At 58.9% G+C, this 22,199-nt stretch overlaps 1 protein-coding gene across 2 annotated transcripts; it reads left to right on the plus strand.

Moving 5' to 3' along the window:
* Positions 1 to 59: 59 nt before the first annotated feature.
* Mvk (mevalonate kinase) lies at positions 60 to 20,867 on the plus strand. 2 transcript variants are annotated; one of them, XM_026409188.2, is made up of 12 exons: positions 66 to 136; positions 1,026 to 1,052; positions 1,185 to 1,275; positions 2,124 to 2,271; positions 5,523 to 5,667; positions 7,563 to 7,718; positions 11,519 to 11,622; positions 12,054 to 12,099; positions 15,263 to 15,353; positions 15,699 to 15,815; positions 18,166 to 18,319; positions 19,522 to 20,867. In XM_026409188.2, exons 3-12 carry the CDS (start codon positions 1,198 to 1,200, stop codon positions 19,671 to 19,673), a joined length of 1,191 nt encoding a protein of 396 aa, XP_026264973.1. In that variant the 5' UTR covers positions 66 to 136; positions 1,026 to 1,052; positions 1,185 to 1,197; the 3' UTR covers positions 19,674 to 20,867. The 2 variants fall into 2 exon arrangements, with proteins under 2 accessions (XP_026264975.1, XP_026264973.1); XM_026409190.2 differs by lacking the exon at positions 1,026 to 1,052 and having other exon boundaries at positions 60 to 136.
* The last annotated feature ends 1,332 nt before the right edge of the window (positions 20,868 to 22,199 follow it).

Genomic DNA, 22,199 nt, shown 5'->3' on the forward strand with positions numbered 1-22,199 from the left:
GGGTTCCCGGCTTGCCTGCTCTGATTGGCTGGACGGAAAATAGAGGCCGCCTCCCGCGGGGCACTAGTTCTTGGGGATGGAGGAGACCCGGAGCAGTAGATCAGGCTCCGGAGCGAAGGGGCGGCGGCGGCAGCAGGTGAGACGCAGGGGTCTCAGGACCGGGTGGCGCGAGATCCGAGGCCAAAGACGACCCCGTGTCGGGCGGCCAGCTTCGTTGGCTCAGTTTCCCCAACTCTGAGAGTCCGTCCTGAGGTGTGGGCAGCCTCAAATCTGGCTGTCCCCCTCCCTCAGAGCAGGGATTGCCGGGTTCCTGGCTCCCAGTGCGACTGAGGTCTTCGGGGAATAAACAAGGCGGTTCACGGAAAGCCTTAAGCGAAGGGTAATTTTGCATTATTTGTAAAAGTGTAAAATGCTACACACCCGGAGACGCAGCAAGGCACTGGCTGCACTTGTTGCAGAAATCTTCGCTGAAGTGTGCAAAACCGGGCTGGACTGGTGTTTTCTGCAACCATGTTTATAACTGTGACATCTTGGAAACAGCCTCAGTGTCCAGGAAAGAGTTCTTTTTCATCCACGATTTCATGGGAATCAATCTCCTCCTCTCTCCCTCTTCCTTTCTCAATCCCTCCCTTCCCCATTTCCCTCTTCTGCCTGCCCCCCTCTTTCTTGCTGGGGATCAAACATAGGGCCTTGCTCACTGCTCATGCTAGGAAGGTGTTCTCCCACTGACCTACCCTCCCAACCCTCATGTGAATTTCTGCCTTCAATAGTAATCGTTATAAAAGAACAAACTAGTAATAGTTATCTATCAGTAATCAAGTGATAACAGTAATGCCAGACACTTCTATTTTCTTTAGATTAACTTAACTTTCCCAATGATGTGTTGAGGTAGGTTACATTATTGTCTCTATATAATGTGTGGGTAAACTGAAGTTCGTAGCCATTTAAGTGAGTTAGCAAAGATGATATATCACTGGGGAGTAGAAGAGCTGGCATTTGAACTCTTGTCTTTCTCATTTGTCCAGTTGACCGTATTACTGCACTACTTTCAGGTATGTAGCAAGTATTCTTTATGCTGTTGTGGTTGTTATAGAGATGTGATTAATATGGTCTTCCTCTGAGATCTCTTCCTGCTGTCCTGACATCTAGGCACCTTTGTTCCTCTCTCTGGCTTTCCCTTTCAGGATTCCAAGAGCCATGTTGTCCAAAGTCCTACTGGTGTCTTCTCCAGGGAAAGTCATCCTTCATGGAGAACATGCTGTGGTCCATGGCAAGGTAAAAATCCCCCAGAGCTTTCAAGGATTGGATCTCACTTCTCCCCGACACTGATCTGGCAAGAAGGTGAAGCAAGGCTCTGAGGCTTAGCTTGGGAGCAGATCAGAGAGGAGGCTCATTTCTCCCCGGCCAGATGAGGCAAAGACAGATCTTATGCCCACTGAAGAGCTTCCCTGGCCTCACTCAGTAAGACAGCAAAAGATGATATATGTAAAGCCCTGCATGTGGAATGAAATTACTTTGGAAATGAGCTGATGGACAGGAGAAGATGTTTGAGGACTGAGCACAGGGGGCGCTCCCATGGTTAGGAGTTGAAAGATGATCCAGCAAACAAGTCAGAAACATGCATCAGCTCATTTAACCTTTGCACCTATCTCTGGAGGGCCATTCCTTTGTTTCCTATTTACAGATGGGGAAGCTCAGGCTTAGAAAATCAGTACCCTGACCAAGCTCCCCACACCCTGGTGAATGTTGTAGTGAATCAGCTCTGTCTGAACCCAAAGCTCATGCTCATCCACTCGTTCATTCCAAGGGCCATTCTTTATGTTCTTATTTATATTTCTCTTTGAGAATGTCGAGATCATGGGGAAGCAAAATTCCTTGGTGTTGAGAACCTCTGAAGCTTTCCATGGAGAAGGCAGATATAAGTGGAAATAAACTCCTAATTCAGTGGTAGTGGCTGTGCCCAGGGTCAGTGGGACAGCAGGGCAAAGCTGATCCCCCGGTCTGCCAGGGCATAGGTTGGGAGTGGCCTGTGTGCTGGTATTTGCCCTCACTTCCCAGTATATTGACTCTGGTCCCCTCCCCGCCCACCCTCAGGCTAACTACTCTTGCCCTTTACTATACAGGTAGCACTGGCAGTGGCCTTGAACTTGAGAACATTCCTCCGGCTTCAACCCCAAAGCAATGGGAAAGTAAGCCTCAACTTACCAAACATTGGGGTCGCACAGGCCTGGGATGTGGCCAGGCTTCAGCTGTTGGACACAAGCTTCATGGGTAAGTGCAAGCCCCAGATGTGAGAGAGCCTGGGCCCTGGAGACGGGGAGAGAAGGCACCTAGGTGGGTTCCGGCTGTTCCAGAGGGAGCCAGAAGCAAGCCATTCCAGGGGTATTTTCTATTCTGACCTCGTACAATTAGCTTCACTTATTCAGTATGTTGTCTTAATTTAAAAGTGTAAAACTATGCACCAGATATCTGTGGGCTATCGTGGGTATATTATCAAGGCCTACTGTTCAGTAAAAAAACACAGGATGTAAAATAGCATCCATGCACACTTACGTGAGAGTCAGTGTGTGAATGCATAGAAACACATTGACCATGGTGGTGCACTCCAACTACTCAGAAGACTAAGGCAGAAGTGCTGCAGGTTTAAGGCCAGCCTGGGCAACTTAGGGAGGCCCTGCCTCAAAATAAAGTAAAAAGAGGGCTGGGGCTGTAACTCAGTGTAGAGCTTGCCTAGTATATGCAAGGCCCTGGGCTCAATCCCCAGTACTGCAGGGAAAGAAAAAGGGATAGAAAAATGTGTGAGGTAATAGACATCAAGCTGACCTCTGGGAGGATCCTAGGGGTTGGGAGTAGACAGAGAGAGCCTTCTATAATGTGGCTTTCAACAAGGAAGATGAATGTGTGGGCATTTTATGTGTCAATTTTTTTTTTTTTTTTTGGTACGAGGGATTGAACCCATAGGTGCTTAATCACTGAGCCACATCCCCAGCTCATTTTTATTTTTTTTTTAATTTTTTTATTTTATTTTTTTTTAAAGAGAGAGTGAGAGAGGGGGGGAGAGAGAGAGAGAGAGAGAGAGAGAGAGAGAGAGAGAGAGAGAGAGAGAGAGAGAGAATTTTTAATATTTATTTTTTAGTTCTCGGCGGACACAACATCTTTGTTGGTATGTGGTGCTGAGGATCGAACCCGGGCCACACGCATGCCAGACGAGCGTGCTACCGCTTGAGCCACATCCCCAGCCCTCATTTTTATTTTTTATTTTGAGATAGGGTCTTGCTAAGTTGCTGAGGCTGGCTTTGAACTTGCAGTCCTCCTGCCTCAGCCTCCCAAGTGGCTGGGATTACAGGAGTGGATTGCACCCTGGCTGGCAATTTAAAATTCTTAAAAATAGGACTGAGTGTAGCTCAGTGGCGCACCGTGTGTTTAGCATGCATGAGGCCTCGAGCTCAAACCACAGTGCAAAAAGAAGAACAAAGTATTAACAATGAGAGTAACCTGTGTTTATTCCTAATAGTGAACCCAGCTCTGTCTGAACCCAAAGCTCATGCTCCTAATTAACAAAATGACAGATGACAAAAAAATTCACCCATTATTGCTTTTCTGTTTCCCAGTAACCACTCTAATCAATTTGGTATTAATCCTTCTGAGATATTTTTTGTTGATATTGAAATATTTAGATTGATGGAGAGAGAGAGAGAGAGAGAGAGAGAGAGAGAGAGAGAGAGAGAGAGACACCTTGTTTTTTTACCAAAATTGGGTGAGTCTGGCCTGGGTTGTGGCTCTGTGGTAAAGTGCTTGCTTAGCATGTGTGAGGCACTGGGTTGGATCCTCAGCACCACATATAAATAAATAAAAGGTCCATTGACAACTAAAAAAAAGTATTTAAAAAAATGGGTCAGTCCATTATCCACTTTTCTGGAATGTGTGGGTTTTCCCTTCAGTGTAGCAGGATCATCTTTCCATGCCACTAAGCAAGGGTGTTGCTCTTGACGACGTGAGAAGGCTGTGTCCTCCCACAAGCTAGCGGGTAGTGGCTTGTTTTCCTCGGTTAGGGGAGCTGCCACCTGCTCAGAGCTGGAGCTAGTCTCTCTTCTCCCTCCGCATCTCCCTTTGGGCCGATGTCTCATTGTTGGCCGCAATGTTCCTCAGCAAGCCTTGGGCAAGCGAGAATCCCCAGGGCTTTCTTCCAGACTGTACTTGAACCCTGAGGAGCCACAGCTGCTCCCATAGGAGAGGGAATAGAGTTGGGAGTCTTCAGGCTGTGAGTAGCTCAGTGGGAGAGCTCTGGGTTCAGTCAGCACCACCAAAAATTAAAAAAATAGAAATAAAAAAATCTTACAGCAGCCATTTTAAACTGTCATGCCTTGGAATCATGGGAGGACATGCTTACTGTGATTTTTACCAGTACAGATGGCTTCCTGGCCCCGTGCGTCTCCTTCTGAGAGTTGTTAGTGGTGGTACGGGCTGCGTGTGTATTTTGAAAGGGGTTCCCTGGGTGATACCAGGGACACCCTCAGTTAAGTGCCACTGCCTTGGAGCTTGCCTCAGAAGATGGCACCTGGGACTTGCCTTCTCTGGAGCCCAGGGCCACCCAGCCAGGGCAGACATATTCCCTGAGAACCCGATGCTGCTTTGGTAAATCAGTAGCATGAGGTGGCAGCAGCCTGGAGTGGCACCTCTCGGACTTCCTAGGTGAGCCTGGCAGGTCACTTCACCTCCCAGGCCCCCGCGAACAGGGTTGGGGTGACTGTGAACTCCAGCGGGGCTGGAGGCCGTGCTGCTGAGCTCGGTGGGTAGGTCAGGGCTGTCCATTGACTTCAGAAGGAGACACAGGAGTCTGAGCCCTTCGGATTCATGTCTAAGAGGTTGCAAGCCTCTGCCACCTTGGGAAGTCCTGGAATTCTCCAGCTCTCCTGGAAGTGGGTGGTGTTATTCATGCCCATTATATGGACGTGAGGATTGGAGTATGGAAGTCCCATGGCCTGAGCCACCCCATGTGTCAGTGCTATAGAGGGGACTCAGATCCAGTCTCCCTGAACTCTAAGCCTGTCGCAGCTCCGTGCAGAAGTCTGCAGTGTCTAGGTCTCTGTCACACCTGTGCCAGGACTTAATAGGTGCCCGAAGTTTCCCAGCACAGGCACATCCAACTCCCAGGCTCCCGCCTGTCACTGGGAAAAACCTACAACCCCACCTTTCCCTCTTGCCCAACCCACACTGAGCTCAGAATTTCACAACACCTTTCCCCACTTTATCTCCATGGCAACCTCTGACGAGGTCCCTTGAGAGCAACTGAGGTACAGAGAAGGTAGGTCACGGGCTCAAGGCCACACAGCAAGTGGATGGCACAGTTGGGACCCATTCCCAAGCCTGCCCACTCCCGAGGCTCCAGGCCAGTGGGTAGACTTGGCTCTGCTGCTGGGACTGTGAATGCATGTCTGTCCCTATCTGCTTCCGGTGACCACTTGTATGTTGTTTATAAAGGCCCCTGAGGCCCCTGGCCCACCTGTGTTTGTGTCTGACAGAGCAAGATGACGTCACGGTGCCCGTCGCAGAGCAAGTGGAGAAGCTGAAGGAGGTGGCAGACTTCCCTGAGAACTGGGCCGCCACCGAGCCCCTGGCGGTGCTGGCCTTCCTATACCTGTACCTGGCCATCTGTCGGAGGCAGAGGTGCGCGGTGGGGCGGTGGGGAGGGAGGCGGCAGGTTCCAGTCACACCCTGCTGGGGAAAGCTCGGTCTCTGGGGGCAGCCTCGGCTGCCCTCACCTGTGCCAGCGCCCTCCAGATGCTCTGTAGATGACAGCCCGAGGGAAGCCGAAACTCAGGGACATAAGGACACAGTCCCCCTTTTGCCTGCTCCACCCCACATGTCCCTCCCTGTTCTCTTCAGTCTGCGAGGCCCTTCTCGGGTCCCCAGGTGGCCTCTCCGTGGCTCTGCTGAGGGTCCACATCTTATTGCTCCAGGGAAACTGGTCAGCAGAGCAGACCCTGCACCCCTTCCCCTCTTACCCTGAGATGTAGGGAAGCCAGCTCCCAAGGGTGACAGTACTGTTAGGCGATGACACACTCCACAGGCAGACGGCGTGGGTTCAAGCTCCCGCCGCACCGCTCATCCCCAGAGCCGGCTTCCCTGTGCGCACAGTGGGTGTGGCAGAGGACCTGCTGCTGGTTGTGGCGGCTCGGTTTCTCTGAAGTGCTTGGCGCAGAGCCTGGCCAGGAGCTCCTCAGTGCTATGTTGTGGAGAATCCCACAGAAAACAGGGAGGTTGGAAACCCATCAGGGCTGGGCTGGAGCTCAGGGGCAGAGCGCTTGCCTTGCATGTTTGAGGCACTGGGTTCGATCCTCAGCACCGCATGTGAATAAATGAATAAAATAAAGGTCCATCGACCATTGAAAAATATTTTTAAAAATCCACATAAAATGGACTTAGCACTGTGCCTGGCACACAGTGAGGATACACAGCGAGCAGCAAATACCGGCTCAACTTCTGGCTCATAGTCTGGCTCAGCGTCCCTTGTGCCGAGGACACATTCGTAAATGCCAACACTTGCTGTCTCATGCAGGGATTTTTTTTTTTTTTTTTTGGTACTGGGTCTTAGACCCAGGGGTGCTTAACCACTGAGCCACATCCCCAGCCCTTTTTATTTTTTATTTAGAAACAGGGTCTCACTAAGTCGCTTAGTGCCTCGCTTTTGCGGAGGCTGACCTTGGACTTGTGATCCTCTGGCCCCAGCCTCTGGAGCCTCTGGATGGCAGGCTGGCGGCAGGCCCAGCTTAGCGCAGGGGTTTTCAGCTTGGGAGGGGCGTGTCCTTGAGTAGGTGGGAGTCTTTCAAAACCTCCCACCCTGGGGAGGGGCGGCAGGTGGATCTGAGAAGGCTCCTGGGGGCGTTGTCATTTTTATATGTGGCAGATGCTTTAATGGCAATTACCCAGCATGAGGTTGACAGGTGTCGCTTGGGGTACACTTAAGATGTGAGTCCAAACTTCGTGGCGATCCACAGCAGACCTGGCTGCACGTGCTGGGGAGAGCTCTCCCGGGGGACAGGCCTCCCCGGGAGCGTGCCGCCAGGTGTGCCGCAGTGAGGTGACATGGGGAAGGTTACCTGTGGGGGTCCTGGAGGGCAGCTCGGAGGGGCCCTGTGGGTGGTCCAGAAGGGTCACAATGGAAGTGACACCTGAGAGGGTCTTGAAGGATGGGTCGGGGTCTCTCGGGGGCAAGAAGAGGTACGAGGGCATCAGTGGCACAGGCCCAGCAGGGCGGTGAGGCCTAGCAGGAGGGAGCAGGAAGGCCGTCGTAGGGGGCTTGGTGGTCAGGAGGACCTGAGGGACAGCTCTGGGTGGATGGTGCAGTGGCTGAGTGGACCTGGTACCTGTTTCCCAGTTGTCTGGTCCACCAGGAGCACCCGCCATCCAACCGGGAAGGCTCTGGGGTCAGGAAACCCTCCTGACTTCAGAAAACTGGGCCAGACGCAGAGTCTGAACCTGGTCCCCGGCCCTAGACTCAGCCTTGGCACCTTGCCGTCCGTCCTTGTACGAGGGTCCCACTTTGCACCGGCCTGTTGCAGGGCCCTGCCAAGCCTGGACATCACGGTGTGGTCGGAGCTGCCCCCCGGGGCCGGCCTGGGCTCCAGCGCCGCGTACTCGGTGTGTCTGGCGGCCGCCCTGCTGACCGCATGTGAGGACATCCCCAACCCGCTGGAGGACAGCACGCACACCAGCAGGTAACCGTGGTCTGCGTCCTTCCTGGGTACCAGGCTCTCGCCAGGAGTCTCCTCAGGACCTCGTCACCACCCTCTGTGGCGGGAGGTGTCATGGGCACTTCACAGGTGACGAAGCTGAGGCCCACAGAGACCAAGCAGGGTCCACACAACTAGAGGCAGCAGAGTGGGGTTGGAGCCCCGGCTGTCTGAACCCAGAGTCTGAGCCTTCACCCCTGTGCTGAGCCGCTTCTGCACCCACCCTCACCCACTCTGGGCCCTTTGAGGGCCTGTGTGCGTGGTGGGAAGAGCTCGAGTCAGGTATCGGTGGCCACAGATCGGACAGACCCTCTCACTTCTGACTCACTTCCTGAGGGCTGGGCCTGGTCACTCTGCCTGGTGACGAGAGTGCCCCCGGGTCACAGGGCGGTCGAGCCAGTTGGTTATGCAGAAAGGCGTGACGTGCCCGAGCAGCATCAGGAGGCGGCTGCTGGGGGGGCATCTGCTCCTGTCCTCGCCTCCCGGGGGCTGTGGCCTGGCCTCACTTGTGGGGCACCTCTTCCGTCACCTGGAAAGGCCCCTTGAGACACCACCCAAGCCCAGTGGCCGTGGCCTCGTCCTGGCCTCGTGGGTTGTGGAAAAGGCCCCAGAGTCCCCGCAGCTTCATCGTGGGGCGTCCCCTGGGCCCACATGGCTTGGGGACCCGCCCAGCTGGGGACTCAGGGCACCAGCTGTGTGGTGCTGGCCGCTATGACCATCAGGTGCTGGGCTAGTCTGGTTCCTCCAGGTGTGTGGGGCGTCCAGTGGAGGAAGTGTCACCAACCCCAAGTGCCTCCACACCTCGCGGCCCTCAGCAGGCCACAGGGAGGAGCGAGGCCCAAGGACACGAGGGCTCCCTGTGGCTGGAGACTGTCCTCTGCCTGAGTTTGTTCTGGTTGAGTTTTTCTCTCTGGTACAGAGAGGCTGGTTTCTGTCCCCCAGCCCTGGAGGCGCCTGGCAAGGCTGCTGTCCCATCCAGTTGTCCCCTCCCTGAGACGTGCAGGTTGAAGTCAGCTGAATCCAGCTGGAGCCCCAGGTCACTTGGGTCCTCACGGCCCCCGTGGAGCTGGAGTCTGTCTGAAAGGTTCCCTGGGTGGGGACAGGGCAGCGGCTGCCACAGGTCAAGGGAGAAATCGGCAGGAGAAGGCATGGCGCCTCTGGGCAGCGCTGTTCTCCAGGGTGTCGGCTCTGCCTGTGAACTGGCCGTGTAGCGGGGGTGACTCCTCTCTGGGGCTCCCTTCCCTCCTCTGGGAGTCAGGGACGGGACCCGAGGCTCCCTTGTGGGGTCTTCTGTCCTTGGCATTTGGCCATCCCGTGATAATTGCTGGCCATAACCAGATCAGTGAAGGCCGGTTCCTGGGTCCCTGGCCACACACAGGCCAGCAGTCCGGCACAGGTGGCTGTGTGTGTGAGTGACACAGGCACACGTGTGCTCTCTCATGCAGCCTTTGGCCTCTGAGGACCTGTCATTGCCCCACCCCACCCGCAGCCTGGCTTCTCCTGTCTGAAGGACAGGCCCAGTTCTCTCTGGAGCCTTGAGGCTGGGCCCCTGGGGCAGGGCCTGCATTGAAGGGGAGGAGGGGAGGCCCACGTTGCCCCGAGGGCCAGCCTCTGAGGGAGGTCAGCCGCCAGCTCTCGTCCCTCTCCATCCCTGCTGCTTCCCAGGCAGCCGCTGCCCCTCAGTCCCTGGCCCAGCTCCAGGCGTGGCACCGCAGGGCCCTCTGGCTGGGGTGCGGTCCCCTGCCTCTGTCTGGCTGCCCTCCGCCCCCATTTGGCGTGAGGTGCGCTCTATTGAGCCTGCATTGCGCTAATCTAAGGGCTCATTTGGGAGGTAAATATTGCAATGTGACTCGTCTGTAACTAAAAATCGATTGCTTCCAGCTCCCTGTAACCATCACGTTCCAGGCTCCAGGAAGTTGGCAGCCATGTCTCTTTTAGCTCCTGGCAGTGAACTTAGTTACGGGTCTGTTACTAGTTGCTCAATAAATACGAAAGGGTGAGCGAGCGGATCTCAGCACCATAGAGTTTCATGGCGCAGAGCTCAGGCTCCAAGTTGGCAGGGGTGATCTGGAGTAGCAACAGGTACACTGCGATCTTGGAGAGGACATTTTGCCCATCTGAGCCTATTTCCCTTCTGGTGAAAGGGGATCATAGTGGTAGCTTCCCTGCAGGGTTACTGAGAGGAAGGCAGGAGCTGGTCCATCTGAGAAGGCACTGAGCACTTGGTACTTGGTACTCAGTGGTATTGACCAGTGTTAGCTCATCTTGAGTCAGAGCCACAACCAGCGCATGAGGCACATGAATCCTCACTTGGCAGGTGAAGAAGGAGACTCGGGAGATGCGTGTATATACATATGTGTAGGTAGACTCCGGAGGGAGATGCGTATATAGGTGGATATAAATGCACACACACATATATACAGATACACATACACATCTTGTGGGGGGTACTGGGGATTGAACCCAGAGGCTCATTACTACTGAGCAGCATCCCCAGTCCTTTTTGCTTAGGGCCGTGCTAAGTTGCTGAGGCTGGCCTTGAACTGTGATCCTCCTATCTCAGCTTCCCAAGCCACTGGGAAGGTACAGGTGTGTGCCACTGTGCCTGGCCCCAGTCCTTTCTTAGTTTTGAGGCAGGGTCTTGCCTAGGGCCTCACTAGGTTGATGAGGCTGGCCTCAAACTTGTGATCCTCATGCCTTAGCCTCCCGAGTCAGGTTGCTGGCATGACAGGCGCGTGCCATCGCACCCAGCTCAGAGGGGATAATCGACTCAGCCAGGGCTCTCCAGCAAACGCAAGGCAAGTGCTGTCCCACTGGCCATGTCCCCAGCGCTTGAACTGGGTTTGAGGGCATCAGGAGCTGTGATCCCTGCTGGTGTGTTTTGGGGAGCACCTACTGTCCCCTAGGTACATGCAGGGACTCATGGGTTCTTCCCAAATCACGGAGAAGTTGGGGCGAGAGCTGGAGCAGTTGTGGGGTACTCTGAGTTCCGGCCAGCTCGCTGCATCAGCCCCCGCCCTGCCCTGAGCCAGGCCCTTCGCAGAGGCTGCACAACCACCTTTGGCCGCTGCTGTTCCGTGGGGAAGGGAAACCGCAGGGAGGAAGCCTGGGGTCAGGGCTGCTCCCTCTCCTGTCTCCACATGGTGCTTGGGGTCTGTCGACATGGGCAGGGACTGAGCCCTCGCCCACTCTGTGGAGGGCTGCTGGTGCTTTGGGGAGGTTCAGAGACGGCGGGTGCCAGCCTGGCCCCCCAGGGCCCTCTGGGTGGGGTCGGCGGTGGCTGGTTTGCCTGCTCGCGGGGCATGAATCCTCCCCCTGCAGCTCTTCCTGAGCTTCAGCTCGGCTCAGGAGCAGGCAGAGGTCCGTGCTGTGACGGTGACTGCCCACTGTGTGTGGACGCCTTACGGGGCACTGTGCCAGCCTTGGCCACACAGGTCCACAGCCCCAGGGAGGGTGGAGCTGGGCTTCTTCCACTGAGGGAGGCAAGGAGCAGAGCAGTCAGGCAGCTGGCCCAGAGTCACTCAGCTAGAAAGTGGCACTGTGGGGACCCCCAGCCGGGCTTCGCCCACTGCGCCGGGCAGCTTCCAAGGGAAGGGACAGGAGGTTCCGCCTGCTCTTGAGCCGAGCGGTCAGCGCCGTTGGCTCTTCTTCCTGGGTTTGGGGCCCAAGCCCTGCGCCTCTCGTGCTCCACCCTACACGGGCCACCGCTCTGGCCCTCTGCTGCCCGAGGTCACCCTGGTCCCCACTGACCACCACTTGCTGAAGGTGTGTTTCTGTGTTGCCAGGTGGTCCGAGGAGAACCTGCAGCTCATCAACAAGTGGGCCTTCCAGGGGGAGAGGGTGATCCACGGGAACCCCTCGGGAGTGGACAACGCCGTCAGCACGTGGGGTAGGTGGCCCTGGGCCCGCCTCCTTGCTCTTCGTGGAGTCTCGCTGTGTTCCCAGACCCCCTGGCCCCGTTGGCTTGGGAGGTGCGGGGTCCGTGGGTTCTGAGCAAGATGGCGCTTCCTGCCTGCCTCGTACCCTCCCTCAGGGCCTGGTGGGGCCAGGCGGCCACCCCTGTGGGGAGCAGGCTGGGTGCCCTCTCGCCAGGCCTAGATGCCAAGGCCCAGGCTCCGGCTCTGCTGGGTGGCCCGCGGAGCCACACTGGGTGACGTGGAGGAGGAGGGGGCTCCTGGAGTCCCCGCAGGCCTTCCTGCCTCCTGGCCCACTTGCCGCTGGGCTGGGGTGACCAGCTGTCCTGCTTTGCTGGTCCCCTGGGGGGCCAGCCTGGGGCATGGGCAGCCCTCCCTCGAGCTCTGACGCTGGCTTCTTCCCCAGGGGGAGCCCTCCGCTACCAGCAGGGGAAGATCTCGTCCCTGGACAGGTAACTGGGCAGGGGCTCGGCTGCGTCCTTCCCCGGGCCACGCTGTGGCGGGTGCTTCGTCTGATCAGCTGCACACGGGCAGCTGTCCCTGCGCTCCCGCCCCTGCATGGCCTCATACTGGCTGGCAGTGCCCCTGGGTGCAGCGAGGAAGCCTGGCTCTGGACCCTTAGCTCGTAGATGGCCACGCATGGCCGTCCCTCCCACCTTCCAGAAGGCAGCCGTTCCCACAGGCCCCTGGCTGCGGGTTTGTCTGTCCATTTAGTAAACAAGAGTCGGGACTCTCCCCGTGCCCCTGGTGACCAGTCCTGGGGCCTGGCAAAATAGTCTGAATGGGGGATGGACAGACAGACACAAAGCCTTCTATGGGACAGCGAGGGTTCCGTGACGGGGCGCAGGCCAAGGCAGGACTAAAGCCCACTTCTGGGAGGCTCGAGAGAGGCGCTGATAGAGGGGACATTGGCGATTCACCTGTTTCCTGGGTCTTTCCCCTCCCTCTGGAGCCACTGGAACCCAGGTGCGCGGTCACCCTGCGTTCTGTGGGCACCCCGGTGAGGTGCCAGGTGCCCGGGCCCAGACGGGTGGCAAGCGGGGGACTCTGACCCTCCAAGTCGGGCAGCAGCGTGTCCCAGGGACCTTGCTGCTGCCTCCGGGTCCTTCTGTGTCCCTTCCTTCTTTACTCAGGGAGTCTTCTCTGCAGCTGGGCAGCAAGTCCAGGCCTCTGCCCTGGCCAGAGTCGGTGGACTGAGTGTCGGCCCCTGCCCTCAGGAGCCACGGGGACGGGCGGAGGCAGCCATGGCTGTCGTGGTCAGAGCAAAGGCAGCCGAGGGCTCGGAGCTGTGGTTCACTGCAGATGGCCCTCGGGGCGGTGGCCTTTCATTCACCTGGTTCCCGAGAGCCAGTTGTACCTAAGCATGGGACCTGCCCCACAGATGGACACACCCCCGCAGGTGTCCCGGGGACAGGGGAGCCCTGGTCAGCTGAGCCACGACAGAGAGGCTGTGGGGTCCAGGCCTGGGTGTGCGCCCAGCTGTGTCCCGGGCAGCCGGTGCCCCTGGGAAGTCACTCTCCTGAGGCCCATCTTGTCACTTGCATGTCAGAAGTGCCATCCTAAAGTGCCCGACTGCTGACCAGACAGACCCACCCTTCCCCAGGTGTCACCGAGCGCCTGCTAGTGCTGAGCACTGTGGCCTCGAGGGAACCTTGGGAGGAGACAGCCGCCAAGTAGAATGCTCCAAAGGGCTTGTCGGGCAGTCCCCAGCGCCTGGAGGACAGGAAGCTGGGCCAGGAACTAGAGCTGAGGGGCTGATGGGATGCTGTCCTGGGGGCCGGAGGGGGCCTCTGGGAGCACAGTGGACAGGGTCCCGGGGGCTGAAGAGTGAGGCTCTGCAGAGTAGATGCCACTGCCAGCCCCGAGGCAGGGGACAGCCAGGGGACAGCCAGGGGACCAGGGAGGGAGGAGGTGGGGCTGGGGGTGGTCAGGCCCAGATTGCCGAAGCGCTTCCAGGGCAGAGCCCTGAGCCATGGCTGCTGGTGTTGGCCGCTGGGTTCGTGGGCTGGCGGCCCCTTGGCAGAGGACTCTGAGAAGGATGAGTTCCCGTGGGCGGGGACAGAGAGGGGACCTTTGCTGCTGGCTGCAGGGCACTACAGTGAACAGATGGCAGGTCCCCTAAGGGGCCGGGAGGCCGGGCTCCACCTTGATCCCGGGGTGGCGCAGAGGAGCCCTGGCGCCCCATCAGGGGGAGCTTCTCCCTGGGAAACGCACCGTCTGGGTCACCACGCCTCCAGGAGCTGCCCTTTTGAGCAATGACTTGTCTTTAAAGGGAAGAGAAAAGCCAAATAGAAAGTTCATCTTTTGTAAAGTTAAAAAAACAACAACTACCAAGCAAGCCAGCCTGGGGCTGGGATCGATATTAATTTCATGGGCTCCTGGCGGTGAGATAGAGCCGTCCTGGCAGCCTTTCCCAGCCCCGTGGGTTTCCAATCTGGAACTGTGAAGCCGTGAACCACTGTGTCGTGGGTCCCCGCTCCTGCAGCCGGCTCTGTCACTACGCGTCCCGAGGCTCCGCCCTCCATCCCCAACCTGCAGCGCTCCAAAAAGGGGGCTGCTCAGGTTCCCTGTGGACAGTGCCCCACAGAGCAGTCGGGGCTCAGGAGGGTCTAGGGGTCTTGCTGGGCACATCCGTTCCCTTCCCTGGGTAGCCCAGGGGGAGATGGACTCCCTGTAACCACAGCCATTTGGAGCTTGGCCACTGGTCTGGGGGCTACCCGTCTGGGGGCCACCGAGGTCAGGCAGGGCTGGGCAGCTGTGCTGGAAGGAAGCCGTCCTCAGCATCCGGCCTCCTGCTGCCGTCCTGCGCACCAGCTCTGTGATGCTGCTATGGTTGGAGCATCCCTGATCCCAGAATCCGAAATCTGAAGTGTTCCAAAATCCACCCTGAGCTTAGAAACTGCAGAGGTTTGCAGCCTTTTGGATTTCGGATTCTCTGATCAGGGAGTTTGTGCATATTCCCAAACCTGGAAAACCTGGAGTCTGAAACACATCTGGCCCCACGCTTTAGGAGAAGGGCCCTCGACCGGCACCTGCACTAGCTGTTGTGCATGTCACCCCTGCCACCCTGTACCACCCTATACCCCCTGCACCTTGGGATCTGCACCTCGCCAACAGGACCCGTCCTGGTCCTGTTGCTGCTGCGTCTAAACCCCCAGCACCCTCTGCTCCGCTCCCTGGTGGCCGCGTGACTGTGCCCCACCCCTCCAGACTTTGCACACGGCACTCCCCTGCTGGAAATATTTGCCCCCCCCCCCCCCCGCCCCCGCCTCAGCCCTGGGTGATTCTTACCCCTCCCATCTCAGCCACTTGGCAGCCGACTCCAAGGACCTTTGCCTTTGCCTCCTCCCCTCCCTGCCCCTGGTCCCCAGGCTGAGCTGGGTTTCCCCAGGTGGCCAGCACACAGGTGCCCCGCTGAAATTGAATGGATGACTGCACGAGTGAAGAGCCGGGGGCGGAGGGGAGAGGCAGCTGTGGCCAGGGACAGGAGCTCTGTGCCCCCCAATCCAGTGTCACCTCCCTGGGCCTCTACTCCCTCTTCTCTGTCAGGGTGGAGTTCTGGGTCACTGTCTGTCCTGCCCAGCTCCTCCATCCTGTCTCCTCTCCACCCTGCAGGCCCCCAGCTCTCCAGATCCTGCTCACCAACACCAAGGTCCCACGAAGCACCAAGGCCCTGGTTGCTGGAGTCAGGAACAGGCTGATCAAGGTGCTTCTTGACCCCCTCCTGGGTGGGCTTCGGGGAGGGCAGGACACAGTCATGTTTGGATTTGGAGCTGTCCTTCTAGCTGATGGGCTTTGGAGGGGTGCGTAGGTGGGGCAGGGAGACCTGGGGAGGCAGTCTAGACAGAAAAGGAGGTGCTGTGGGTGCTCACAGTCTGGCCGGAAGGCAGGGTGGGCATTCCTGAAGCAGATGATGGGGGTCGTTGGCCACGTGAGCTGTGCAGCCCGGAGCCGCTCCTGACGTGACAGCCTGGGGCAGGGTGGACAGCGGCCTGGAGGGAGGGCAGGGGACCCGGGGTGGCCCCTCAACGGCCGCCTGCCCTCCCCGCAGTTCCCAGACATCGTGGAGCCCCTCCTGACCTCCGTGGACGCCATATCCGCGGAGTGCGAGCGCGTGCTGGCAGAGATGGCCTCGGCGCCGGCCCCCGAGCAGTACCTCCTGCTGGAAGTAAGAGCTGCGGCCCCCTGAGGGACAGGGCGCAGGACAGCCGCCCGCCTGGGCTGGGGCTGGGGAGACCCCGGCTGCTGCGGCCTCAGGCTCCGTCAGCCTGGCCCCGTCCTGCGTCCCTGCTGACTCCTGTGGCACCGGCTTTGGGTCCGGCAGGCTCCAGAGCTGTTCTGTGGCCGTCACCCCCGTCATTTGCATAACCCTGTGACCCCCACTTGGGACCCCGCTTTGCTTGGGGCAGGCTGTTGTCTGAGTCCCCCGCCCCCGAGTGCTCCCTGCTGGAGGCCACAGGCCCTGAGGTCCCACGGGGACGCACCAGCACAGCGCCTGGCGCCACCAGCTCAGTGAGTCAAGGGGCTGCTCCCCTGACACGGCCCTTCTGGCCCAGCAGAGGTGGACTCTGTGGACGGGCCTTCACAGATGAGCTCTCCTTCTGTCACCCTGTGAGGCGGGCGGATTGCCCGTGTAACAGATGTGAAAACGGGAGGCTGAGGCGAGAGGCATGCAAGTTTGAGGCCAGCCTCGGCCACTTCAAAACTCTGTCTCAAAATCTTTAAAAAGGGCTGGGGACATGGCTCAGTGTTAAAGTGCCCCTGGTTCCATCTCCAGTACTGAAAAAAAGAAAAAGGACAAACCCGAGGCCTAAAGAAAGTGGCTTCCTCCTAGGTCATCCAGCCAGTGAGTGACCGAGCCAGGGTCAGCCAGCCTGGCTCATGCATTGCTTCACTCAGCAGAGCTTTAATGAGCACCTACTACGTGCCAGGCTCCGGGAGTCTGTTAATTCCCCAGCCTTTGCCTTCCTGGCTCTCCATTCCCTCCACGTAGAGAGGAGGAGCGGTCCCCTGAGGAGGAAATTAATAATGACAGAGCACTGCTCAAACGTACCCGTCGGCCCCGAGAGCACGCGAACCACGAGCTGATTATACGCTGTGTGTATTTTGGGCTGTGGCAGCCGCTGGAGTGTGCAGCTGTGCTCCTGGGCAGCTTGCACTCCAGCGAGCTGTTCTCCTGTGTCACAGCCTGTCATCTGATCCCTGACAGGTTTGGATCAGAATGTGACAGGTGTCTGGAACCTGCCTTGGCCACATGACACCTGGCGCTCAGGCACAGGGTGGGGGGGAGGGGCCCAGAGTCTTCTCACATTGCAGCCAATGGGGCCTGTGGGAGGCGCGGGGGCTGCCACCGGGGCCATCGCACCTGTCTGCCCTGTGTCACAAGCGCTGGGCAAGTGGGAAACGGGGGTGGGGACCCCAGCCTCCCGGCTGTCCGCTGGGCCCCACCTCCAGGTGGCTGTAGCGGAGGTGTCTTGGTGGAGCAGCGAGCGGAGCTGCGGGGTTCCCTGGAGAAGAGGGGGCGGGAGGCCCAGGGCACTGGCCGGCAGGTCATGGGCTCCGTGTCGGGCAGTAGCGCTCAGTCAGCACCTGCTGGCACGGTGACCTTAGGCAGGTCACTGCTCTACCTCAGTTTCCCCCTTGGTAGAATCAGGATGGTGGTGACGGAGCTCTCGTCTTGTACGAGTCCCCAAGGTCACTTGTGGCAGTGAAGCAGAAGACCCCTATGATCCCTGTTGCCCGGAGGAGACAGGCTCAGAGCCACGGACCTCCCCAGGGACACACCACCAAGGAGAGGCCAAGATGAGGCCCCAGAGCCCAAGCATAGAGCCCAGCGAGCTGTGTGTGCTTGGCAAGTGAAATGTAAACAGTGGAGCCCGATATGTCATTGCTGGGTCCTTGGAGAACAGGGATCTTATTTTGCATAATTGAAGAAACTAGACAGATATTTAGCTGTCCCCCACCCCCACCCCATGACCCTGCAGTAGATGCGGCCTAGTTATTCTGCCCAGTCTCTGAGGCAGCTGCAGGGTAGCATATTATTTGTGACTTTTTCCTCATGCAAATGACAGGAATCCGTCTCAGCCAGGTGTTAGCAGAAAAGATATTTATTGGCTCCAAACTGAGGAGACCAAAGCTTCAGGCACTGCTTGATCCAGCAGCTGGAACACTGTGTTGGGAACCTGTCTTTCGTGCCGTCTGTGGCACATGGCAGGCAGAGAACTCTGAAGGCCCGTGTCCCACGGTCACTAACTTTAGCAGCTCCAGTGGAAAGAGGTAGAGAAAACCCGGTCGACCCCACTTGGGTCCCCTGGCCACCCCTGAGCAGGTGGAGAGGGTCAGTTTCCTGGGCAGGGCCCGGATGAGAACAGGAGGGTGAGCTCCGCTCTTTTCGGGCCCCGTGGGAAGTCCTGCAGGTCGGAGGGGTCCTTGGGGGCAGCGCCTGTAGTCGGCACCTTGGCTGGTCTTCAGTGGGCAGGGCCTCGGCCTCGGCAGGAACCAGTGGGTCTCCTCCCCAGGAGCTCATCGACATGAACCAGCACCACCTGAACGCCCTGGGCGTGGGCCACGCCTCCCTGGACCAGCTCTGCCGCGTGACTGCGGCGCATGGACTGCACAGCAAGCTCACGGGGGCAGGCGGCGGTGGCTGCGGCATCACGCTCCTCAGGCCAGGTACCTGGGGGGGGGGGGCAGGGCTCAGGCTTCACCTGGAGCATTCCCTTGGTGGGCAGGGGCCTAGGGATAGGTTTCAGCTCGGCTGTATGTCCTTGGGCAAATTAATCAACCTCTCTGGGCCTTTGTTTCCGGATGGTAAAGCATCAAGTTGCCCAGATTCGAAGAGAATCGTGCAGTTAGAGAGCTCGGCTGGGGCTGGCCCGGGTAGGGCTCCTCTCATGGTGGCTGCTCCTGCCTGTGGCCTGAGAAAGAGCGAGAATGGGGTCTCCACCTTGTCAGCCTCTCTCTGCCCCACCCCACTCTTGACTTGGCCATAAGACGAAGGGGTCTCCTCCTCCTCCTCCTTGGCCTCCGGGGAGGAAGGGCCCTAGGAAGGGCTGCAGGAGCCCTTGATGCCGGCTCCTGGTTCAGGGCTGGGGACAGTGACACTTGTGGAGCGTGCGTGGGGTCCCAGACGCGGGGCCAGGCACGTCATCTGCGGTTATTCCAGCTCAGCCTCCCAGGAGCTCTGGAGGTATCGAGGTGTCATTGTCCCCAATCCCAGGGAGGAAACGCCACCTGGCCAGTGTGTGGCAAGGCGGGCTCCGTGGGACGTGCGCCTTTTTAAACTTTTTGGTGTTTTTTTTGGGGGGGGACGGGGGGCGCTCTGCCACTGAGCTACATCCCCAGCCCTTTTTATTTATTTTTATTTTTTATATTTTTAAGTTTCATTTATTCATTTCAGTTGTGGATGAACCTTTATTTTTTATTTCTATGCAGTGCTGAGAATTGAACCCAGTGCCTCATGTTTTTGAGGCAAGTGCACTGCCACTGAGCCACGACCCCAGCCCCTGCCCCCCAGCCCCTGCCCCCCAGCCCCCAGCCGTCGGCCACCCCCCGGGCCCCAAACCCCCCAGCCCCCACCCCTCTTTATATTAAGCCAGGGTCTCACTAAGTTGTCGGGGCTGGCCTCTGTCTTGTGACCCGCCCCAGCCTCCCAGGTCACTGCGGTTGCCGGGTGGCCATCACAGCCCGCTCCATGACCCCCAGGAGGGTGCGTGGCTCCGAGTGCCAGCACAGGGGTGGCCTCTTGAGGCCCAGGCCTTTGGCCCAGGACGGCAGGGCAGGACCCTGTCCCCAGCCTTTTCCTCGAGGGGCATGATCGTCTTCTTTGGTGGCAGGCAGAGAACTGTCATGGTGACCTGCCTTCCCTCCCCCAGATCTGGAGCAGGACGAGGTGGAGGCCACAAAGCAGGCCCTGGCCGCCTGTGGGTTCGACTGCTGGGAGACCAGCATCGGTGCCCCTGGAGTCTCCGTCCACTCGGCCACCTCTCTGGAGGGACGTGTCCGGCAAGGCCTGGGCATCCTCTGAGAGGGGCCCCAACTCCACCGCTCTGCAGAGAAGCCCCCCGGGATTTCTGCTGGAGCCACAGTCAGCCTCTGGGCAGCCCCACAGCGTCCTCCAGCTCCTGACTTGACCGGAGGCTCCAGCCTCCACGAAGCCTCTGCTGGCCACCACCTGCCTCCCCTCCAGCCGCCAGGAGGGGCCAGGAGCGGCCGCTGAGGCCTCCTCCCGGGGTCCCACTCCCATGGATCCATCTGCCCGGCCACACCTTCACCCTTGGACACCCCAGCGCTGGGCCAGAAGTGGGGCTGGGGTGTGGAGCCCGGCCCCAGGGGGCACCTCCTGTCTCCTCTGTCTCCCTCCGCCTCCTCCAGGAAGCCCTCCGGCCTGGTGGGCTGTCTGCACCTTCCAGGCATTGGAATGGGCCGCCTGTGCCCCCTGCCCTCGGGGACAGCTGGCTGGACTTGCCTGGGGCCAGCTGGTGGTGTCCACCTCCTGCCCCAGGCTAGGGCTAGCCGTGTGAGTGGTGTGCAGCGTCCCCCAGTCTGGGGGCCTCGGGCAGGAGATAGCTGCGGGGAGGTAACAGACTCCGACAGTTTCATGAGGCTCCGCAGACCCCTGGGCTTCCCAGCTGTGCTCAGTGGAGCGTCCCAGGAGGGAAGGAAGAGGGGCCTGGTCACCGGGCTGTGTCTCAGGGACGGTGGGTTTCCCAGGTGGCCCTTGCTGCACAGGGACGGGGTGTGTCCGCCGACACGGGACACTGTCCGCTACTGGGATACTATCCGCTGGCACAGCCCCAGCTGCTGTCTGGCAGGGAATGTCAAGTTCCTGGCCCCGGGTCACGAGCACCCAGCAGTGCAGTGTCGTGGGCCTCGGGCAGGGAGAACCGCAGCAGCCGCTGGGTCAGGCGCAGCTTCTGAGATCAGCCCCCGGGCAGAGTGGACGCACCCCAGCCGCCCTGGCTGGCCCCTCCCGGCCCTGGGTGAGCTCGGTCCCCAGGCAACGTGGCTGATCCACAGAAGGCCCTGGAGCACCAGGCATGGAGGTGCACACCTGTGACACCAGAGACTGGGGAGGCCCAGGCAGGGTCACAAGTTCAAGGGCAGCCTCAGCAACCGCGAGGCCCCAAGCAACTCAGGGGGACCTTGTCTCTAAATAAAAAAGGGCTGGGGCGAGCTCAGTGGTTCAGCGCCCTGGGTTCAGTCCCGGTACCGGTACCGACAGAGAGAACCTGCGTAGCAAGCTCATTGCTAACTGCTCCTCAGGAGCAGGCCCGTGGTGCTGGTTGCCCCAGGGGTGACGGGATGTGGTTCCAGGCTCAGTGCGCGTCTGCCCTTGGCCGCTAGGGGGCAGCTAGCGCCTTTCCCAGCTCCATCACAAGGAGGGTGGCTGGGAGCTGGGTTGGACCTGGCCCAAGGAGAGGCTGGGCACCACCCAGCACCAAGCCCTGCCCTGAGGGTCACTTCCAGGAATGTGGGAGCACTAGGGAGGCACCCAACCCAGCTTGACTTGTAAAGGTGGCCCCAGCATCATGGGACTCCCTGCCCCTGCACTTCAAAACAGATAATGTGTGGACAGTGCTAATTCTGAGCACTTCCCGTGGAGCAGGCAGTGTTCTAAGCACTGTACCTTCATCATTTCCTTTCTATCCAACTTCAGAGCAGAATCACTAGTGTCATCCCCATTTTATAGATTAGGAAACTGAAGCCCAGAGAGGTTGAGTAAGTTGTCCAAGGTCACACAGCTCATCAGCATCAGAGTCAGTCAGGCTGGCTCCAGAGCCTGCCCCATTTGGCCTGGCCCAGCTCTGCACACAGGTGTCCTGCCACACAGTTCCCATCATTTCCTGTTTTTTGATGTACTTGGTCAGGGTAGATGTGAGGCTTGGTGGTTTTTCTACCCACATGATGTGGATGAGCTGTTGGTGGTGAGCATGCTGATTGACAGCCGGTCTCCCAACGTCAGAGGCCAGGAAGATTTGGGGCCTCCCCAGGCATCCTCGCGCCCACGGCAGCTTAGAACTGGAGGTTGTGCAGCGCGGAGGCTCCCAGGGCCTGCCTCTTTGCCACCCTCCACAGACAGGACATCAGCCCTAGAGTAGGCTGGCCCCACCCACTTGCCCCAGTGAAGGGCCTGTAGGTAGGCCTTACCTCAGCCACCACCGGCCACCACATGAGCCCACTGCCGCCTTCCCCTGGCCACGTGGCTTTGATGTTACACTTGCAGACGATTTGACGGACGGCAGCCGTCACTGCCTCATTGCCTCCTGCAGAGTTCTCAGTCACCTGCACACTGAAGTCACTGGGGAGTGCCCAAAAGACACCCAGGAACCGCGGCCCACCCCTGGTTAGTCTCCTTTAGCAGGCCAGGTCGGGGACAATTGGCAGTGGAGCTGCTCCTGCCTCTGTGGCCTGTGTTTCCGCGGCCACCCCTGAGACTCAGGTTGCTGTGAACTCCCTGGCTCGGGCCTGGGTCTCTCGTTGGGAGACAGGGCTGCGGTGACCGTGCCCGATCTCTCCTAGAGAACGCTGCCCGCGAGCTGCCCACTGGGAG

Source organism: Urocitellus parryii, chromosome 3, assembly GCF_045843805.1.
Source record: "Urocitellus parryii isolate mUroPar1 chromosome 3, mUroPar1.hap1, whole genome shotgun sequence".
In the NCBI taxonomy this organism is placed as follows: Eukaryota; Metazoa; Chordata; class Mammalia; order Rodentia; family Sciuridae; genus Urocitellus; species Urocitellus parryii.

What these genes read in the sequence shown, in the direction of transcription:
- Mvk (XM_026409190.2), top strand. Translation starts at nt 1,198, where the DNA reads ATGTTGTCCAAAGTCCTACTGGTGTCTTCTCCAGGGAAAGTCATCCTT. An exon ending in GTTGGACACAAGCTTCATGG is followed by an intron (nt 2,272 to 5,522) that starts GTAAGTGCAAGC and finishes TGTGTCTGACAG; the next exon opens with AGCAAGATGACGTCACGGTG. An exon ending in GCCATCTGTCGGAGGCAGAG is followed by an intron (nt 5,668 to 7,562) that starts GTGCGCGGTGGG and finishes GGCCTGTTGCAG; the next exon opens with GGCCCTGCCAAGCCTGGACA.